Raw genomic sequence first — 15,150 nt, forward strand, 5'->3', positions numbered from 1 at the left:
TATGGGATTTTCCATTCTTTGACTACCACAGACCTAAACCAATAAGCTATATGACTGAGAGCATAAAGAGTATAATGTAAAATATAGTTAATAAAGGATTCAAAGCAAATGCAGTGAACTGTTATACTGATCTCTAAGCAATACACCACATTTCACTAAATATACAGGATAATCAAACCTACACTTGCATGTATGAAACCATTCTTTACATATCATTGGGCTTCTAGTCATCCAATTTAGAGCAATCCTATTTTTTTTTTTTTTTTTTTTGGTACGTTCTGAGCAGAAACTGTATTTTTTCGTTCCGGTTCTGGCATTCCACTGCCTCCTTTCCAATTGATAACCAGTTTGAGAACTAAATTAAAGAGTGATTAATAATGTTCCTTATAAAATGACAGTACTCAGTGCTAAGGGTGGGTGATAAACCAGTTTCAGTGTTGCCAGATCTCTCAAGGAAAAAAAAGGGACCTGGTCTGGAAAAACAAGCTCAAAATAAGGGACTTTCCTTAACCAAAATAAGTGACAATAAGCAATTTAGGAGTTTGCAGGTACATATAGTCCTTCAGCAAATTAAGGTAAACGTATTTGGCTATTGTCCGAAGCGGAGGGGCTCTAGCACGGGACTGGGCTTGAGCTCTGAGATTCCCCCCTGTACTATAGGACTAAATTGAGAAATGGAAAGATAACTGAAATAATTGGTATAGGCATTGTGCAATATATAGGTGGAGATGGGGAGGTGGAGGGATGCTGGAAGAATCGTCATCGGAGTGAGCGAAGCAGGCCGGGGTTCCCACTCTTTTCAAGGCACACATTTCCAGGACATTTTATGTGCCCAACAAGTGTATTATTTAAGCAAAAACACATGCGCCACATGCGTCCATTTAAATCTAGCTTTTATTTTTGTGTTTCTGTGTGTTTTTGATGGTAGTTTCTCACCTCCAGATAAGCAGTTTCCTCCATGCCCAGTGTGATTATTAACCCCCGTAAAGCTGTGATTCAATTAAATAAATACATAGTCTGTATGTGTTGCGCACTTCAGAGTGCTCTCTGTCATTTCACACACAAGCACACGCATGACGATCATGATGAGGTGTTTTCAGTGTATGAGCGGCCATCTCTTCACATTCATTTTGAAGAGCGCATCACTTGCAGATTATTTATTTATTCAATTAAATCAGAGACTTTTTTAGTTTAATTATCACACTAGGGCATATCACAAATTTATTTGATTAATTGTACATTCAAACATTCATTTTCATCCAAATACAGTGGTGTGAAAAAGTGTTTGCCCCCTTCCTGATTTCTTATTTTTTTGTATGTTTGTCACACTTAAATGTTTCAGATCATCAAACAAGTTTAAATATTAGTCAAAGATAACACAAGTAAACACAAAATGCAGTTTTTAAATGAAGGTTGTTATTATTAAGGGAAAACAAAATCCAAACCTACACGGCCCTGTGTGAAAAAGTGATTGCCCCCTAAACCTAATAACTGGTTGGGCCACCCTTAGCAGCAACAACTGCAATCAAGCGTTTGCGATAACTTGCAATGAGTCTTTTACAGTGCTGTGGAGGAATTTTGGCCCACTCATCTTTGCAGAATTGTTGTAATTCAGCCACATTGGAGGGTTTTCGAGCATGAACTGCCTTTTTAAGGTCATGCCACAGCATCTCAATAGGATTCAGGTCAGGACTTTGACTAGGCCACTCCAAAGTCTTCATTTTGTTTTTCTTCAGCCATTCAGAGGTGGACTTGCTGGTGTGTTTTGGATCATTGTCCTGCTGCAGAACCCAAGTTCGTTTCAGCTTGAGGTCACGAACAGATGGCCGGACATTCTCCTTCAGGATTTTTTGGTAGACAGCAGAATTCATGGTTCCATTTATCACAGCAAGTCTTCCAGGTCCTGAAGCAGCAAAACAGCCCCAGACCATCACACTACCACCACCATATTTTACTGTTGGTATGATGTTCTTTTTCTGAAATGCGGTGTTACTTTTACGCCAGATGTAATGGGACACACACCTTCCAAAAAGTTCAACTTTTGTCTCGTCAGTCCACAGAGTATTTTCCCAAAAGTGTTGGGGGTCATCAAGATGTTTTCTGGCAAAAATGAGACGAGCCTTAATGTTCTTTTGCTCAGCAGTGGTTTTCATCTTGGAACTCTGCCATACAGGCCATTTTTGCCCAGTCTCTTTCTTATGGTGGTGTCATGAACACTGACCTTAACTGAGGCAAGTGAGGCCTGCAGTTCTTTGGATGTTGTTGTGGGGTCTTTTGTGACCTCTTGGATGAATCGTCACTGCGCTCTTGGGGTAATTTTGGTCGGCCGGCCACTCCTGGGAAGGTTCACCACTGTTCCATGTTTTTGCCATTTGTGGATAATGGCTCTCACTGTGGTTCTCTGGAGTCCCAAAGCTTTAGAAATGGCTTTATAACCTTTTACAGACTGATAGATCTCAATTACTTTCTTTCTCATTTGTTCCTGAATTTCTTTGGATCTCGGCATGATGTCTAGCTTTTGAAGATATTTTGGTCTACTTCACTTTGTCAGGCAGGTCCTATTTAGGTGATTTCTTGATTGAGAACAGGTGTGGCAGTAATCAGGCCTGGGTGTGGCTAGAGAAATTAAACTCAGGTGTGATAAACCACAGTTAAGTTATGTTTTAACAGGTGGGGCAAACACTTTTTCACACAGGGCCATGTAGGTTTGGATTTTGTTTTCCCTTAATAATAACAACCTTCATTTAAAAACTGCATTTTGTGTTTACTTGTGTTATCTTTGACTAATATTTAAACTTGTTAGATGATCTGAAACATTTAATTGTGACAAACATGCAAAAAAATAAGAAATCAGGAAGGGGGCAAACACTTTTTCACACCACTGTATGTCATATTCCATGACATTCTGCGTTGAATTGCTAATGCCATTTACACCGATCAGCCACAACATTAAAACCACCTGCCTAATATTGTGTAGGTCCCCCTCGTGCTGCCAAACAGCACCAACCCACATCTCAGAATAGCATTCTGAGATGCTATTCTTCTCACCACAACTGTACAGAGCAGTTATCTGAGACTTTGTCAGTTTGAAACAGTCTGGCCATTCTCTGTTGACCTCTCTCATCAACAAGGTGTTTCCATCCGCAGAACTGCCACTCATTCGATGTTTTTTGTTTTACGGCACCATTCGGAGTAAATTCTAGAGACTGTTGTGCGTGAAAATCCCAGGAGATCCCAGGAGAAATACTCAAACCAGCCTATCTGGCACCAACAATCATGCCACAGTCCAAATCAATGAGATCACATTTTTCCCCATTCTGATGGTTTATGTGAACATTAACTGAAGCTCCTGGCCCATATTGGCATGATTTTATGCACTGCACTGCTGCCACACAATTGGCTGATTAGATAAATGCATGGATGATTGTTGGTGCCAGATGGGCTGGTTTGAGTATATCTGTAACTGCTGATCTCCTGGGATTTTCACACACAACAGTCTCTAGAATTTACTCCATGGTGCCAAAAACAAAAAACATCCAGTGAGGGGCAAATCTGTAGATGGAAATGCCTTGTTGATGAGAGAGGTCAACAGAGAATGGCCAGACTGGTTCGAACGGACAAAGTCAACGGTCACTCAGGTCATGCTCTGTACAATTGTGGTGAGAAGAATAGCATCTCAGTGGCCCAACTATCATTGTTGTCTGAAGTTTATAACACACAGGGATGCAAACTCATGAGGGTTGAAAAAGTTGAGAAAATCACTGTTCCACGGACATGTTTTCCAGGGTTATTTTTTTAAAGAATAAGCAAAAAGCACCAAGTTAAGCTATTTTATGAATTCAAGTATAGAAAATTATCTGCACAATTGTGCAGAATCAGATGCAAAAATAAAGGATATTTTGGTGTGGCTTGCTTCTGTTTCACAAATTTGTTTATTTTCATTAATTGATTAGTTTAGTGACCACTTCTGGAGATGCCACTATGTGTTGACAAATGAGCTTATGTGCAATAAGTTGAATCATTGAATCATTTTGAGATGTTCACGACTGAAATCTGCCAAGAGACTTTATAGTATTCAATCATTATAAGAACAAAGAAGATCTGTAATTTCCGTTCAGTCTGTGAACTGCCGAGAATGACTTTTCATCCAAAAAGACAACGATAATAGTCTAATAATAATAATGAGTATCAAAAACGTCCTTAACTTCTCCTTTATTAAAATTTGCATGTCAAATCTACTGAATGTTTAAGCATTATAAGAACAAAGCAGATCTACTGTATCATTTTCCTACAGAATTTAAACTGCTGAGCATGACATTTATCAGAAAAGACAACAATAGCCTAATAATTATAATTTTGAGTTTTAATAATGTCCTTTCGTCATTATAAAGCACATTTCACATGAGCTGAGTCGAGGCGTCAACACTCAAGCGGCGCTTTGCCCTCCACATGACAAGCGTTGCAGAAAGCGTCATGGAGGGGCGAATTTACGAGCTTGCGGGAGGTGTGCACAATAAACATTGAAAACATTTCTTCGGAAGAGCAATACATTTGATTGCGGAAAATAAAAAGAGGACTCCTTATGTTTACGTCTTAGCGTTTGTATTTTTTTTTGGGTGAATGTAATTACTGTAGTTCAATAACTGGGGTCTGTGGATACTCGGAAAAGATAAGGTAATAGTTAAAGGTGCATTCAGAAATATGGGGCTAATTTTTTTATTTTTTTACACATTAACGAATGAATTGCATTTTTGTGAAGAGTGATCTGAATGGTATACACTCAGATGAGATGAAGACTGTACTCATAATTGTTTTCTATAAAAAGTGTTTTTATTATACATGGTGTGGGTCCCCCCCTTCAATGTGTTTCACCATGTTGAAATCTCATGACCCGTGGTGTTTCACTAAACGTCCAAGAAGAAAATCCTCGCGCTCATTGGCTCTCGTCTATGTACAGTACATACGCTTGGCTATGCTAAGCGCAGTGTTGATTGGTGATACGAAGAGTGACAAGAACACAGTGGAACATATTTATTATCATGCTTTAGAAGGAGAGACAACAGGAGATTCAGTAGCTGTTTATGCCGAAGAAGCGAAAAATGTCTGAAGACAGAAAGGCCGGCAAAGGCGAAAAACTAGAGTAAACATCAGTATGGCATACACAAGGTGGAAAGGTTTGATGATGGAGAAAAACCTGAGTAGTGATACTCATGTTGCTTCTTATTGTTGGACAGGTAAGGAATTATTATTTGTTTAGACCACTCTCTAAAATAGTATCTGTGGAATTTACAGAGAACATGAGGTAAAGAAGCACAATTTATGATACTGGTGTTGCCAGATTTTACTGCTGATTTGAAATATGTTGTTTAAACGTAAGCTTGGCAAGCAGTGTTTGAGATTTCGGTGTTCCCCCATCCAGTAGATAGGAGCTGCACTGTCATGACTGGAAATAGCCTCCCGGGAGTTTTCCAAAGATGGCCACCAGTGGACTGACTTGCTAGAAAGACTTTGGATTAACCGTGCACGTATACATATTAATTATACAGTATATAGTTGTCTGAAAGGTCTTCAGCCTGTCACAGAAGGTTTCATCCACAATGTGCATTAAGGCAAAGAAATGTGTGATACAGCATATCATGTTCAACCAAAATGAGAGAAGCCTTTGGGCAACAGGAAGTGGTGTAATTCTGAAAATTTACTGTGATAAACCATTTAGACTTTGGTTCCATGAAGAAAAAAAATAAATATCGGAATGAAAATAACTTGCTATTAATTGGTTACCAACATTTAAAAATAATGTTTTCACTCTGGAACAATTGAAAGGGACTTTGTTCCTGTTTTCAGTTACGTTCTGCAAAATATTTCGTTCTTTGGAACATTTTCAGTCCCTGATTTTAGTCCCAAAAAGAGAAGGCATAACAGTAAATGCTGGGCCCAAAAAAAAGCAAATGAACTTGATTGTATAAAACAAATGCCCTAACACACTTTTAAACAAGTGAACACAATAAAACCACACTAGCATACATTCAGGCAAGGATTACCTCATGAAGTTTGAATTTAACCAAAAGAGGTGAACTGTGGACAAGGGTACAAGACCATTTTTAATAAATGTCAGGTTGGGAAAGTTGTCACATTTTAATCAGGGCAAGTTTTCACATGTTTTATATTTGGTAATTTTATAAAATTTATAAATGACCATTTCTTTTTGCCAAAAAAAAAAAAAAAAAAAGAAAAAAAACAAGTTCAATGTTTAGTATGCTATCTTTTACAGTTTTATGGTTCTCACTGGGAAAACTTTCCTCATAGTGCATTTGCGTGCATAGCATAGTGCATAGATACAATTAGATTTTTGCTTGGCAGTAATGGTGGAAATGTTCAATAGCTTTTTGTACCCAAGCCTTTAAGGTATACAGTGGTGTGAAAAAGTGTTTGCCCCCTTCCTGATTTCTTATTTTTTTGCATGTTTGTCACACTTAAATGTTTCAGATCATCAAACAAGTTTAAATATTAGTCAAATATAACACAAGTAAACACAAAATGCAGTTTTTAAATGAAGGTTGTTATTATTAAGGGAAAACAAAATCCAAACCTACATGGCCCTGTGTGAAAAAGTGTTTGCCCCCTAAACCTAATAACTGGTTGGGCCACCCTTAGCAGCAACAACTGCAATCAAGCGTTTGCGATAACTTGCAATGAGTCTTTTACAGCGCTGTGGAGGAATTTTGGCCCACTCATCTTTGCAGAATTGTTGTAATTCAGCCACATTGGAGGGTTTTCGAGCATGAACTGCCTTTTTAAGGTCATGCCACAGCATCTCAATAGGATTCAGGTCAGGACTTTGACTAGGCCACTCCAAAGTCTTCATTTTGTTTTTCTTCAGCCATTCAGAGGTGGACTTGCTGGTGTGTTTTAGATCATTGTCCTGCTGCAGAACCCAAGTTCGCTTCAGCTTGAGGTCACGAACAGATGGCCGGACATTCTCCTTCAGGATTTTTTGGTAGACAGCAGAATTCATGGTTCCATTTATCACAGCAAGTCTTCCAGGTCCTGAAGCAGCAAAACAGCCCCAGACCATCACACTACCACCACCATATTTTACTGTTGGTACGATGTTCTTTTTCTGAAATGCGATGTTACTTTTACACCAGATGTAATGGGACACACCTTCCAAAAAGTTCAACTTTTGTCTCGTCAGTCCACAGAGTATTTTCCCAAAAGTCTTGGGGATCATCAAGGTGTTTTCTGGCAAAAATGAGATGAGCCTTAATGTTCTTTTTGTTCAGTAGTGGTTTTTGTCTTGGAACTCTGCCATGCAGGCCATTTTTGCCCAGTCTCTTTCTTATGGTGGAGTCATGAACACTGATCTTAACTGAGGCAAGTGAGGCCTGCAGTTCTTTGGATGTTGTTGTGGGGTCTTTTGTGACCTCTTGGATGAGTTGTCGCTGCACTCTTGGGGTAATTTTGGTCGGCCGGCCACTCCTGGGAAGGTTCACCACTGTTCCATGTTTTCACCATTTGTGGATAATGGCTCTCACTGTGGTTCTCTGGAGTCCCAAAGCTTTAGAAATGGCTTTGTAACCTTTTCCAGACTGATAGATCTCAATTACTTTCTTTCTCATTTGTTCCTGAATTTCTTTGGATCTCGGCATGATGTCTAGCTTTTGAAGATCTTTTGGTCTACTTCACTTTGTCAGGCAGGTCCTATTTAAGTGATTTCTTGATTGAGAACAGGTGTGGCAGTAATCAGGCCTGGGTGTGGCTAGAGAAATTGAACTCAGGTGTGATAAACCACAGTTAAGTTATGTTTTAACAGGTGGGGCAAACACTTTTTCACACAGGGCCATGTAGGTTTGGATTTTGTTTTCCCTTAATAATAACAACCTTCATTTAAAAACTGCATTTTGTGTTTACTTGTGTTATCTTTGACTAATATTTAAACTTGTTTGATGATCTGAAACATTTAAGTGTGACAAACATGCAAAAAAATAAGAAATCAGGAAGGGGGCAAACACTTTTTCACACCACTGTATAAATGAAATAATAATAATAATAATAATAATAATAAACTACCCTGAGAAGTAACTAGCCCTGGTCTCCCCTATATTTTATTTGTTATGACTAAATGTGATCTGATAATGGCAAATTACTGGCTTTGCCAATTCTAGAGTTCTAATTAGTGTGGTAATTATTTGCAGTAATTATTTGCAATGGGGTCACAAAATCATCTCTCAGTTGACTAAGCATGAAGAAGCAGCAGGGAACAGGGCAAGTTTTGACTCAGTCCAACACTCTAAGTGCGCCGAGTCAGCTATGCCAAGACTTTAGAAGTGTTAAACTACAGAAGAAGCAATTAAAAGAGTATATACACCAGCAAGAGAAAATGTATGTTACTCTTAAGTGTTCAAATGTTCAGCTAACAGTTTACGTTGACCAAAATATGGAAAAGCAAATGGAGCTAAAAATTAGAGTGAAGATTCAAAGCACAGAAATAGTAGACACTTACTGTAAAGGTCAGTTTCATCCACAATCTCAGACTTGATGATCTCCTCGATGACGTCCTCCAGCGTGACAATGCCCATGACCTCATAGAAAGGATCTCCTTCTCCCTCATTATTCACCCTCTGTACGATGGCCAAATGTGATTTCCCTTTACAGTGCCAGGAAAATAAAATTAACACATGAACATTAGACAAAACAAGGATCATGACAGAATATGCTAGCAGCTGTTGTTTTAATGCTGCTTGATAAAAGAAGCTTCCATTTATGGGAAACTGTTGCTCTTGTCATGAAGTTTAATGTGTCTGGTTAAAAAAAGACAATTCAAAGATAATCCTCATCCTGGACTTCTAGTAGTGGACTAGTGGTAGTGAACTTCTGAAATGAGGAGGCAAATCATTTTGTGTCATTTCAAGTTCATTTCCATTTGGACGTTACCAAAAGTGTTGATTTGGTGAGTGGGTGAGTTGTTTGTACTCTGTATTATTCCAACTATTTCCACCAGTTTGACACATTAATGCTGATATGCAGACCAGTTACTAAAATGGGCAGGCATTATCGTATTGACACAGTCAGCCAATTGGTGTTTTATCTAACTAAAAGTTTTTTACCCCCTTCACATTTACACCATGCTTTAGAACCTCAATGACCTCAATGCAATGAGTTCAAGTGAGGCAAAGGAGACACTGCCCCCTTCTGAAACTTTATCCACTGGTGTAACTGTTGGACAGTGTTAACGTACTTTCGAAAAATAGGTGTTTTACATTATTTAATTTCATATTTCATAATATTCGTTTGCTTTATTCCTCCCTTTCTGTGCTCCATCTTGTGCTCAGAGTAACAAATGTGCTCCATTCAGTTCGTGTGCTGAGCACATAATTTTTAAAGCACTCCAGATTCACTTTAATTTACCTTTTACATACTTCCAAGTATGCCTGACCACTACATGTTAATATACAAATACAAATAATTCACCCCATGGCATTTATGTACAGCGGAGGAGATGTTAAAATGAGGAGCACATTATAGTGAGTATATTGCTTAATTTATATATTTGTTTTCTGTGGGTGAAGAGGAAATACAAGGAAAAGTAATTTACGAAATCCATGGTTATGACCATTTTTAAAAGCTATGCTATATTAAACAAATGTCTCAGTGTAATATTTTAATACTAAGTAATAATGTACTCAGTGTAATGCATAAAAACCAAAACATCCACTATGTCACCAAAATCCACTAGGTCACTGCGCTACAGTCTGCAGCGAGAACCCTCTCACTTCATTTGGTACCTGCACAGTTTTACTGACACACGACTACTTTCAAATGCTCACACGCTTATTTGAGCGTGTGCTCTGTTACTCTTTTTACACTGAAATGCACAACTAATCAAATGAAAATCGTGATATGTCCTAGTGTGATTATTAAACCGCAAAATTCTGCAGTCTGTATGAGCTGCATGAGCTTTAAATGAATGTGTGAACCAGACCGCTCACACACTGGAAACTCCACAGACTATGAGAATCTTTCACGTTGTATGAGAGATGACAGAGCAGAGCATTAATACACTCTAAAGTGTTATTTTTATATAATTTGTATTATTAAATAACAGCATTTGCAGTTTAACGATCACACTGGGCCTTGTAATGAACTCTTTATCAGAAGTTAAACTTCCATCAAAAATACACATCAAAATAATACCACGATTCATAATAAAAGCTAAACGCCTGAAATTGAAGAAATTGCAACAGGAATATATTATAACTGTATAGTAAAATGTAATCCTCACTGTAGATATAATAATAATTATAATAATAAAAATAATTAATGATTAATGCATAATGATTGTAATAAAAATAAAAAGTAAGCAATATATCACAAGCAAGAGTGCTTTTGTACTGAATAAAAGTTTGGGATTTCAGCAGGGCCCTGCTTAAAAAAAAAAAACAAGTGTTAGAAACACTTGAAGGAAACATGCATATCCTTTAATTTATTATTTACATTGAAATTTAACTTTAAATAGGCTAAAGGAATGTGTTCAATAGCATATTATCATATTAGCACATTTTTTCTTTGGGTATCGAAATTGGTATCAAGAACTGTGAAATTTCACTGGTATCAGTACCGACTACTGAAATTTTGGTTCTGTGACAACACTATCAATAGTCTTATAACTTCAGCAGCCAGCAATGAAGTCACAACATACTTTCATGGCGAAATCGTCAGGATTCGAATGACTTTTCTAAATTTGGCTAATTCGTATGATATCGTGCAACTGCACTCGTTTTAATTCCCACGACTTTCACTACAGCCAATGACGTCACTGGACATTGTTTACATCTAATTTGCGACAATGACTTGCTTCTGTCACTTACAACAGCTTCCTATCATGTTTACACACTCTACTGATTGGTTAAGTTTAGATAAGGGGTTTGGGTAAGGGTATAATATTAATAAGCATGTCCTTAACGCCTCGTGTGCGAAACTCGCGCTTCCGCATTAGACATCCGGGAATTTGCACATGATGAAATCGTACGAGTTTATGCGAACAAAATCATGCGACATCACACGAAATAACCACCTCGTAAATTATGTACGACTTTTCATAAGATCGGGTTGGAAGTCATGTCAATTTATTTTACCCTTTGGATGTTTGTGTGTGCAGAGAGAGTCTTCTGTATTGTTGATTGGGTTGATCTTTGCATGACTGTCACTTGCCATGAAAATAGGTTTCAAATGAAAGCTCATGAGAAGATTAACTATGACAACTCTGAAGATTCAGACCTGGCCTTATGTAAACTGAGCTGAGGGATTATGCATTGGGGTTTCAGAAGGCCTGCAGCTCTACTGATAAAGCTGACTGTGCCAAAAACCTAGAATCTGCTATTTTTGAGTCTCTAGAAACAAGCCGCTCAGGCATTAATGACTTTTCTGATGTCATGTTGCCCCCTTTCACAAAATATGTTGCCAAATGTAATGTTTTTTTTTTTTTTTTTTGAGTTCTTTGAAACATGACAAAATATTATAACTTTCATAACTCAAAACTTTCTCTTTGGTGAAAAAAAATTCCATTTAATGGTACTAAAGTGCAAAATTGGGTCATTCTGAACTGATAACTTACACACCTGTTTGCTATTCAGATTTTTGATCCGTCCAGTTCTATATTGTATCAAGGAGAAAGCAGGATACAGTAGATACTGTCAGGCCATTCTGTGCCTGATCTCATGAACATTATGTGATCATGGCGCACATTTTTGCAAAACGAAATTACATGCTTACACATTTTGCTGCAGTTTCCCAGTCAAATGTCCAGCAATGGGCACCAAAAGCAAGTGAAATATTGTAATCAGACGAGGTTTTTAAGGTGAATGTTAGATTTCAATGACTAAAATGTATTTTCCTAACCTTAAACTTTAACCTAAACCTAACCAATAGTGTCCTTAAAGCAAATGAGAGGTGAATAAAACAGACATCTTTACCCTAAACCAATACCTAAACCTAACTGTTAGTGTCCCAAAAGCAAATGCGACATGAAAAGCAGATTTTCTAAAGCAACCACATCATTTTGTGTCGTTTCTATGACATTTTTGTTTCACGTGTCAGCTTGTGTGCTTAGCTGGGCCCGTGCCTCGGTCTTCCAAATCAGGTGAGCTAGCGCACAAGCTAGGAATAAGTGTGTAAATGTAGGTGGGTCAAGCGTTAAAATGTATCGTTTTCAAATGATGCGTTAGAGTAAAAGTGTTTCGATATCATAAAATAGCAGTGTGTGAGTAATAGAGTGAAAAATAAGTGTTTATAATCAGCCCTTGTACTTTGTGTGAAAGTGAATCACACAGTTGTTGTAGTGCCACCAGGAAACAACGGCGAAACATAGAACGCGGCATGTAAAACTCAGTTTGCATAAATGTATAGTAGTTTAAGTAACATTCATTCTATGAGACTATGTTGCACACATGCATTGTGGCAGTTCTGAGGTGAATTGTCCACTGACGCTAAAAGCGAATTACATTTTCTCCTAAACAGATGAGGTTTTTAAGGTTAATACTCAATCGAGTTTTAAATAAACAAAACCTACCTACCTACCTACCTCCCTACCCTAAACCTTAAACCTAAACCCAACTGATAGTGTCATAAAAAGCTAATGTAAGATGAAAAACATACTTGCTGAAGCAGCCAAGCCATTTAGATTAGCTTCTATGACACTTTTGGATAGTGCATCGACTTGAGTGCTCTTCAGGACTCGTACCCCAGTCTTTTGTATTGCAAGTGTAACATACTTGAGCTACAGCACAATGTAACTGGATTTAAACGAACTCATAAACGCAGTTGGTTATGCAAAACAAATGTTAAAATGTATCACCGTACAAGTCATGTGCTAGTAAAAGTGTTTTAATGTCTTAGATACAAAAAGTGTATACTAACTGATAATCTGTCTTTTCCTCATGATTTGTGTGAAAGGAAATAAATATGATTGTTGTTTTAGTGCCTACAGTGTTCATTTCACCAGCAAACTGCCATGTACAATGGGCCACTTAAAAATTATCTTCAAAAATGTAGGTATAGTAAGTTTCTGTGAGACCACAGAGTTATTACCCACACCAGAAAGATGAAGCAATTCAAATCTATACTGGACTGACAGCAAACCTGCAGCTCGTACTGTAAGCACAGCAAAGTCTTGTATCTCATGTCTCATGGGAAGAGGATGTTTATGATGAACACTTAAAGACACAGCAGAAAAAATAAACAGATTGATTATTACAAAACAATTGCCCATTTAATACTAGGGGTCAGAGGGTGGGTGGAAAATGGACATAAAAAAAATTAATTTGAAAATAGATTCCTTTAAAGGTTGTTCTTTAGATCTCATAATCTGAAGCCATGATCAGTATTACTTATATACAGTATTGTTTATTGAATGTCCAGACAGATGCTCAGTCCAATGAGATAAACACACTATAGAGCCAGCATTTCTGTTAATCATCAGATGCCATCAAATCATCAGATTTGGAATATCATTTCATCCAGAGTGATATAACTGATATAATCCTTCCCCCTCAACCTTTGGATAGATAGAGATCCAGACGGACAGAAGCCACCCCCACCCTCCCTCTCTTTCTCTCTCTCTCTCTCTCTCTGGTCTCCATGGTAGTGATACACTCTGAGAAATAGTGTAGAATTCTGCAGTAGTCAGGTGGAGAACAAGGGCAATGCAGCATGAAACACCTCAGAACTGATGTTCAGGGAACTGCATTACATCGTTATTATATAACACACAGACACACGCACACAGCCAGGGGGTCTGAGCCCACACGGATGTCCCTGTGATTCCCTCTTCTGCTGCAGTGCCAGCAAATGAACTCATTAAAGCTAGCACTACTCGACTCGTGATGCATGGTAGAACAGAGCAGTGAAAATGCTAAATAAAGCACAGCACACTACTAAAAACAGACACTGTGTAAGGAGTTTAATTTAAATCCCTGACCATATTTAATAAAGAATCCAACATGCCACAGCTTGACCAAAAGGCACTTTAGGATGTAATGCATAAGTAAATGCATGCTTTTCCTTTTTATTGCTTTTAAAAAATATGAAAATAATTGTTTTAGGATTATTAGTGGTGAAGGATCCATTTGGCCTTAGGCTGAGCTTTCTGGTTGATTTGTAGATATTGGTTATACATATTTATTCATACAGAATACAGATAGAAATATATAAAATACAGCTATCCATCTGCTTATTTGATACAATTTTGGGGTAAGTCTTTCAAGCCTTCTTGCACCACTTACAGTTAAAAAATGTAATGTACATTTTAGCTAATAACAAACAGAAACAAAGTGGTTCAAATTTCCACCCATTTAAAAATACTGTTTCCAGTTACAGATCAAAACGTCATAAAACAGACAAATCATTTTAAGGGTGATTCAAAAATTAAGAAATTATATTTTGCCTATAGAAAAGTAATTTTATTTTTTTTAAATTGAGACATTATTTCAAGACAGTTACACACATTTTAGCCCCCAATGTTCATTACCACAATGTGAAAAAAAAGGTAATTATGATATTCTTTTTACCGCAACATGACAAATTGTAAAGTATTTTAAATCAAAGTAATTCTCTCTTGGTACTGCTTTTAATTTTTGCTGATTTTAATTAAGAAAATCATTGTACAACAGCAACTTTTTTTATTGCAATACAGAAAAATATGACTCTTACGGTAATAAGAATTCTCATTAAGGTAATATCTTATAATAGAAATATCAAATAGCCTACATGGGGGGCCTTCGAATATTTTTTCTGACAATGGGGGGCCTTGGAGTCAAAAAGGTTGAGAACCACTGGATTAATGCACTGTTTTCTCTTTTTACACAGTTTGTCCGATCTTCACCAAAACTGGCTCATATCATTTTTATTCGAAGCCTCACAAGCTTGAGCAATTGGATTTTTGATGTCATTCAGATATACCCAAACAAAATAATTGGCGAAGACATCAAACAGAAAGTGAGGACATATCTCGGCAACATTTTTGCATTTTGACACAAAACTTTGTAGGTCATTTCACAATGCCCTTGAAATACCACATCAATTTGGTGTTAAATTAAAAAAATATATTTGTACCACACCTGGAGTCGCAAGTTCGAATCCAGGGCGTGCTGAGTG

At 37.5% G+C, this 15,150-nt stretch overlaps 1 protein-coding gene across 1 annotated transcript in view; it reads right to left on the reverse strand.

Annotated features, from left to right (window-relative positions):
- The window catches only part of LOC127413723 (metal transporter CNNM1-like), a 37,235-nt gene that overhangs the window by 14,040 nt on the left and 8,045 nt on the right, over positions 1 to 15,150 (reverse strand). The window contains exon 2 of the mRNA XM_051651099.1: positions 8,504 to 8,647. Coding sequence (XP_051507059.1) covers positions 8,504 to 8,647 — 144 coding nt within the window. The remainder of the gene's footprint in view (positions 1 to 8,503; positions 8,648 to 15,150) is intronic.

This window comes from Myxocyprinus asiaticus, chromosome 23 (genome assembly GCF_019703515.2).
Source record: "Myxocyprinus asiaticus isolate MX2 ecotype Aquarium Trade chromosome 23, UBuf_Myxa_2, whole genome shotgun sequence".
Lineage (NCBI taxonomy): Eukaryota > Metazoa > Chordata > Actinopteri > Cypriniformes > Catostomidae > Myxocyprinus > Myxocyprinus asiaticus.